The sequence below is a fragment of the Cnephaeus nilssonii genome, assembly GCF_951640355.1.
Source record: "Cnephaeus nilssonii genome assembly, chromosome: 7".
Classification (NCBI taxonomy): Eukaryota; Metazoa; Chordata; class Mammalia; order Chiroptera; family Vespertilionidae; genus Cnephaeus; species Cnephaeus nilssonii.
This window is the reverse complement of record NC_137078.1, coordinates 82,442,585-82,448,801: the sequence shown is the minus strand read 5'-3', so window position 1 is coordinate 82,448,801 and position 6,217 is coordinate 82,442,585. Positions and strand designations below refer to the sequence as shown.

The following is a 6,217-nucleotide window of genomic DNA, read 5'->3' as shown; positions in this document are numbered from 1 at the left end:
CTAAGAAACTATGTCATTCATTCAAAGTCACATGACTGGGAACGGTGGAGCCAGGGCTCAACCCAGTCTTGACTTGAGAGCCTGGCCCTTCCCCCCAGGCCAGGCTTCCATACTGACCGGAGAAGGCTATGGCGAAGATCCCACCCGTGGCCGCATCACGGTGGAACTTGAGCAGGACCTGGTTGGTTGAGCTATGCACTGTTTTCTTGGCCAAGCTCCTGGTGAAAACGCCGAGCTGTGGCGCTGTCTGCTGTGGCCCATCCCTGCAGGAGGAAAGAAGGTTCTGGCATGTCACGAGTCACTATGACTGCCTACTCTCCCTCGGCCATCAGTGGCCTTCAGAGAGGTCTGGAATAGGCAGCTGTGACTTCTATTGCGCTCTACACTGTCTTTTCCAATGTCCCGAACACCTCTCATCCAAGAAGCAGGAGCCATGGAGCAAGGCTGCGGGTCGTACCACAGGTTCTCGCAGTCCCAGGCAGCACTGGAACAGGGGTACAGAAGATGTGCAGGAGGCTCATGCTGCGATCGGTGCTGCCCCATTTCCTTGTCCCCCAGCAAAGAGACCCCTAGCAGGACTCCATGTCACCTTTCTAGGCAAAGGATTTCTTTCCTGGAAACCTACCTAGCCCCTTCCATCTGTTCTTAGCCACTGTCTGGAAATTAAACTGGCAATTAATCCAGGGCAGTTCTGGTTACAGTTATCTCTCCCTGGGAATTTGGGACAGAGAATCGCACTGTCTCATATTGATTCTCAGAATGGCAGTGACCTTCAAACCAAAAGGAATTTTAGAATTACATCTTTGCTCCCAAATCAAGTGGTTTGGAAAAAACTGTCTAGGAAACTGCACTTAGCAACTAATAATTCATATTCCTATTTTTAAAATTAACTTGAGATAGTCTAACTATATAAATCAAAGCTGAGCTGTTCAATTTGGTAGCTACTGGGCCACACATGGCTATTTATATTTCAATTAATTAAAATTAAATAAAGTTTAAACATCGGCTCCTCCGTTACTCTAGTCACATTCAATAGCCATGTGTAGCAGAAAGTTCTGTTGGACAGTGCTGGCTCAGCATGAGACTTCACAAAATTCCACCCAAAGCTCTTTCATTAGTCTGGGTAGCTTATTTAGGTAAATCAGAACTTTTGTTTAGATTCTGGAAATTCTGAGAAAAGTTTCCACATCTACGCCCACTCCCATTCACACACCCGTTGGTACTGTCGTGTAGGACTCCTGGTGGGAACCACTGCCCTCCCATTACTCTCCCTTTAAGGAGTCATAGGGCTAACTGAAGATGAGCCGTCCTTCCACTGTGTTTGTTTGAAACCCAGGAGGCTGGCAGCCATGTAAAGCCATTCAGCTCTTGGTGTGCTGAACACACAGATGGGTAACCCAGCTCAGAGCTCAGCTAATACCCTTTTCTTATTGGCCGTCAACATGGCAGCTGGCCCTACCAGACGGTGATGAAGTCTCCCGAGGGCTCTGTCTGCAGCAGGCTGAGGTTGAGGTGGATGCCATGACCAATGGGCACGGTGATCAGCCAGACACAGTCCTGGGAGCTGGAGTATGGACTGGGGAAGCCAGGGGAGTACACAGTGCCATTGGAAGAGGTGATGTTTCCACCGCAGGGGACTGCAGAGAGGGAACACGAACACAGGTGAATGCTGGAGATCACCTCCCACCTCAGAACGCAGATGACTTCCTAATGAAGGCCCAGCTCCCAGCAGAAACTATCCTGTTCAAGGAGATCAGGCGGGATGGGGAGAGGCGATGGGGCTGAGGATGGCTGGGCCTGGCTTCCCCCACCAGTCCCAACACACCACCACGCATCGCGCCCCGATCTTCAAGTGTAGGGGCCTCTGAGTCTGCTCCCACCTCCCACCTCCTTCTTTCCTTTCTCATGGATGACACCTCTCCACGTGGACGGACACACTAAACAAAGCTCTCCCTTCTCCTTCCCTAGAAATGGAAGGCAGATGCAGTACTTTTGCTGAGAAGAGCAAAGAAAATTATGAAAGTGGAACTTTCCCTTTTTATTTGCTCTAAGGTTCTCAGAGTGGTCATTTTGATCTTGACTTGAGGACGCTTGTGGTGAGGCTAAGGTTGGGTTCAAATAGTTAAACCATTTACTGACTAGATGACCTTAGACAAGAAGTTTAGTCTTTTTCTTTACCTGCAAAATGGGACTAAAAATATACCCCCTCATAGGATTGTGTGGCGGTAAGGTCAACTGATACATGTCAAGTGTTCAGGAGTCCCCACATCACAGAGAAGGCATTTGCTACCCAGATATGGTTCTCTCTCCCTACCTTCCTGTTTCCCCAAAGTGACACCCAGTTTTAGACTCACTCTGACCTAGGCTTTTGATAGGGGGATGAAGAGGCCCTGAAGTCTCCATAGAGTTCAGATTCAGTCACCAGGGAGGAATAAAAAAGTGATTCTGAGCAGAGAAAACACAGTCCAGTATCATGAGTGTACTAGCATTTAGCTGGCATAGGGCATCAAACAGACAGGTGGACAGGCCCTATCCCAATGCCTCCCAGCAGAGGACAAGGCTCTGTGAATACAAATGGATCCTGAAAGTGGTGCATGGACACACCACTCCTCTTACATGTACTGAACATCCACTAGGTGCCAGGCATGACCTGGGGAGATCAAAGGGAGCCAGGATGCCATGGCACATGGTTCTATTCCATGGCATACAGAGTCTACTGGGCTATAGCCACCTATACGGGTCTCCACAGCATAGGGGGAGTGTGCCATCAGTGTGGATGCCACAGAGGCATTTAGGGGAGCCCCTCATCTGGTCTTGTGAGTGTAGGGAAGGATTCCTGGTAGAATTCACATCTAGACTCACACCTGAAGGACTAAGGGCTCGGGAGGCAAAGCAGGAGAGAAGAACAACATTCTCTGAGGAAGGAACAGCATGCCCTGAGAACCACAGGTAAGAGAACACCGCACCTGGGAAAACTGGAAGTATTCCAGCTTAGCTGGAGGGCAATGTCAGTGTGAGCAGAGAACACCAGGTAAGCAGGGAGCAGGCCATGAGGAACATGGTGTGCTACATGAAGGGGTTTGGAATTTACCCCTCAGGAGATGGGGAAGCCCTGATGGCTTCTGAGAGAGATGGTGTCAGGAGTATATTGATGGTTTTGAAGACATGCTCTAGCTACTTTGTGAAAAGTAGACTGAGGAGTGCAAGACTGAAGGTTGGGAGACCAGAGAGGAGCCTCATCTAAGTGGTGGCCTAGATTAAGGTAGAGGTAGTGGACTGAGAGAAGTGGATGCACTGGAAAGATGAACAGGAGGTAGAATTAGGAAGACTTGGTGAATGTGGTAGATGAGTGAGAGGGAAGGTACCCACATTAAGGGCTGAGTAGCCCAGTGACTAGAGGTGCCCGTCACTAGGTGAGAATTTCAGTCTCATGGCAGAAAGATGATGAGTTCAATTTGAACATGTTGCGTTTAGATGCCTCGAGATAGGTGAAGAAAACAATGACCAAAGAGCTGGCACAGACAGAAAGGCAATTGCAAAAACAAAAGAATATGGCATCAAGGAAGCCAAGGAAAGAGCTCTCTCAGGAGGGACAGGGGCTTCTGGCTCAAGATGTCCTACTGAACACTGCTCTTTCCTTTCTCCTGTGAAGCCACAAACAGATGCACGAGGTGTAAAAAGGAAGAACTTGTTACATAAGTGATGGTTTTGCACAGAGATAGTTGGGAAAATCTAAAAGCAAACTTTGGGGAAGGGTGGTTAAGCGTTTTAGAAATTATGATCTTTCATTCAAACACCAGCACAACTCAGTTCTGCAAACAAGGTCTGTTTTTCTTTGGAGAATTAATACTGTGTGTGAGCCAGTGACTGTTCTGGGCACTTTCAGGAGTCCTGGAACCCTTCCAGCTCTTACAAAGCAGAGATGAGAAGCCCCATTGTACTAAGGAAGAAACTGAAGTTCAGAGAGGGGAAGTGGTTCAGGGACGGAGCCCAGGAAGAGCTGACCTGGAGCTGGGGCACTTTCTCCTACACTCTGCTGTCCCCCTGCCACACTTACCCTTTTAAGACAAATCCCAGCTTTTCTCCAGGAAAATGCTGAGCCCAAGAGTGAAAAATGAAGGAAAATGGAACTGAGGTGAGCAAACAGGGTAGAGGTAGCACAAACTCTAGGTCTTCTTCCATCCTGGTTCTGGTTATTGAAGACCCAGGAAAGTACCACCTCTAGCTCCCTCGTATTATCAACTCAGATCTCTCTAGGCACATTAGGAGAAAGAGCGTAAGGATGGGGCAGGTGATGACAGGGACAAGATGTTTTCTTTTTCTAGGCTTTGTTCTCTTCTCTCTTTGGGAAGGTGCCATGATTGACTCTACCTCTCTATCCCTCAACTCACCACCTGCTCCTACACCCTCAAGCAGGAGTCTTTCCTTCTGACCGGGGACATCGACTCATCAGGTTGGACAGTCCCAAGGGCTGAATATGTTTTCCCTTGGCTGTGGTTCATATCTCCTCCAGGTCCTCCCTAGGGTTGGTCCAGAGCTCTGTCTCCAGAATCCCTCCATAGGGATAGGCTGGGTCCCATCCATAGGAAAACAGGATGGACAGGGTTTTCCAGGACCTCCCAGTGTGAGTGATCCCACGGACCAGACAAATAGATATAGGACTGTTCTGGATCAGTCTCCCTCAGAAAAATCCCAAGGGATGAGAGAGGGCCATACCTTCACACCTGGGCAAGGGGTGGTCCCAGTTGCGGTTGGAGCCATGTTGACATGTAAGGACAGGTTGGCCCATCAGCTGATATCCTGGGAGACACTCGAAGGTCACTGATTGCCCAACGTTGTAGCCAGCTCCCCTCACAATGCCATTGGCAAAGGGCTCTGGGTCTGGGCACTCTTGAAGTTCATAGGCTAGAAAAGATCAGGAGAGAAGGTTCCTTTATTCGCTCTGGCACCTTCTCCCCAGCCAGACCACAGGAGCCGCGGAGTCATGATAGTGGTAAAGCCCCAAGACTTGGACTCAGGAAGAACTTAGGCATTAATTAGTCACTGGCTTTGGGAAAGTTATGTAACTTCTCTGTACCTCAGTTCTTATTCAGAAAATGGTTATTGTGGGGGTTAAGTAGGATAATATATGCATAACTCTTTGCACAGTACTGGTACACAGTAAGGGCTTAATAAATGCCACCTACCATTGTTTCCATGAGAAAAGCAGGCTCAAGGAAGACAGTGCTAGACTGAAACCCAGGAGATGCTGTTGGGCTGATTCCTAGTAGAGGTGTTGGGCCTCTAAAGGCATCCACAGAACCAGCCTCGTTCCCTGCTCCCTTCTCGCAACCCCAGGAAAAAGCCGGAGAGGACCGGGTCTCTGACCATGTGAAGCCTCAGTGGGGACAGTGAGCATGTCACAGAGGAACGCTAACTCAGAGAGTTGGCCCATCACCTTGGAGCCTCAACACAGGGCCCTTGTGCAGTCCAGCCTTAGAAGGGGTATGTCTCAAAGATGGAGGTTTGGTGAGCATGGGAGGGGCTAAGCCTGAGGCCAGGGCTCTTGGGGAGTAGGTAGGTCCCTTCTATGGGAGTTGATGGAGTCTGAGGGTCTCAGAGGACAGCCTTTACAAGGATAGCTGAGCTTATCACATGGACTCAGTACGCAGGGCTGTGCCCATCACAGGGGCAAAGGCAGTGTGTATATAGGCCCCAGAGCCTTTGTTCTTATCACAATGGTAGCATCATCTTGCATTATCCGAGAGGAGAAGCCTCGAGGAGAGACTGGGCCTGGCAGAGGGCATCATGGTTGATTTGTGTTCTCCCAACTTCCTCTGTTAAAGTTCAAAATCCAACACCTCCAAATGTGACCTTATTTGGAGACAGGGCCTTTACCTTTTTTTACCTAAATGACAATGAGGTCATTAGGGTGAGTCCTAATCCAAAATAAATGGTGTCCTTAGGAAAAGGGGAATTTTGGAGACAGACAGACACACAGGGAGGAGGGAAACTATGAGAAGATGAAGACAGAGATAGGGGAGATGCTTCTACAAGTTAAGGAATGCCAAAGATGGCCAGCGACCATCCAGAAGTAAGGGAGAAACATGGAACGGACTGTCCCTCACAGCCTCAGAATGAACCTTGACCTCAAAACCTCCAGCCTCCAGAAATGTCAAGAGACTCAACTTCTGTCGTTTAAGCCACTCGGTCTATGGTACTTGGTTAGAGCAGCCCT

At 49.1% G+C, this 6,217-nt stretch overlaps 1 protein-coding gene across 1 annotated transcript in view; it reads right to left on the bottom strand.

The window, feature by feature from the left end:
* CSMD2 (CUB and Sushi multiple domains 2) overlaps nucleotides 1–6,217 on the bottom strand; it is a gene marked incomplete at its 5' end in the record, with an annotated part of 537,662 nt that overhangs the window by 66,323 nt on the left and 465,122 nt on the right. The window contains 3 exon segments of the mRNA XM_079778373.1: nucleotides 118–263; nucleotides 1,460–1,637; nucleotides 4,717–4,905. Of these exon segments, the coding sequence (XP_079634499.1) occupies nucleotides 118–263; nucleotides 1,460–1,637; nucleotides 4,717–4,905 (513 nt within the window).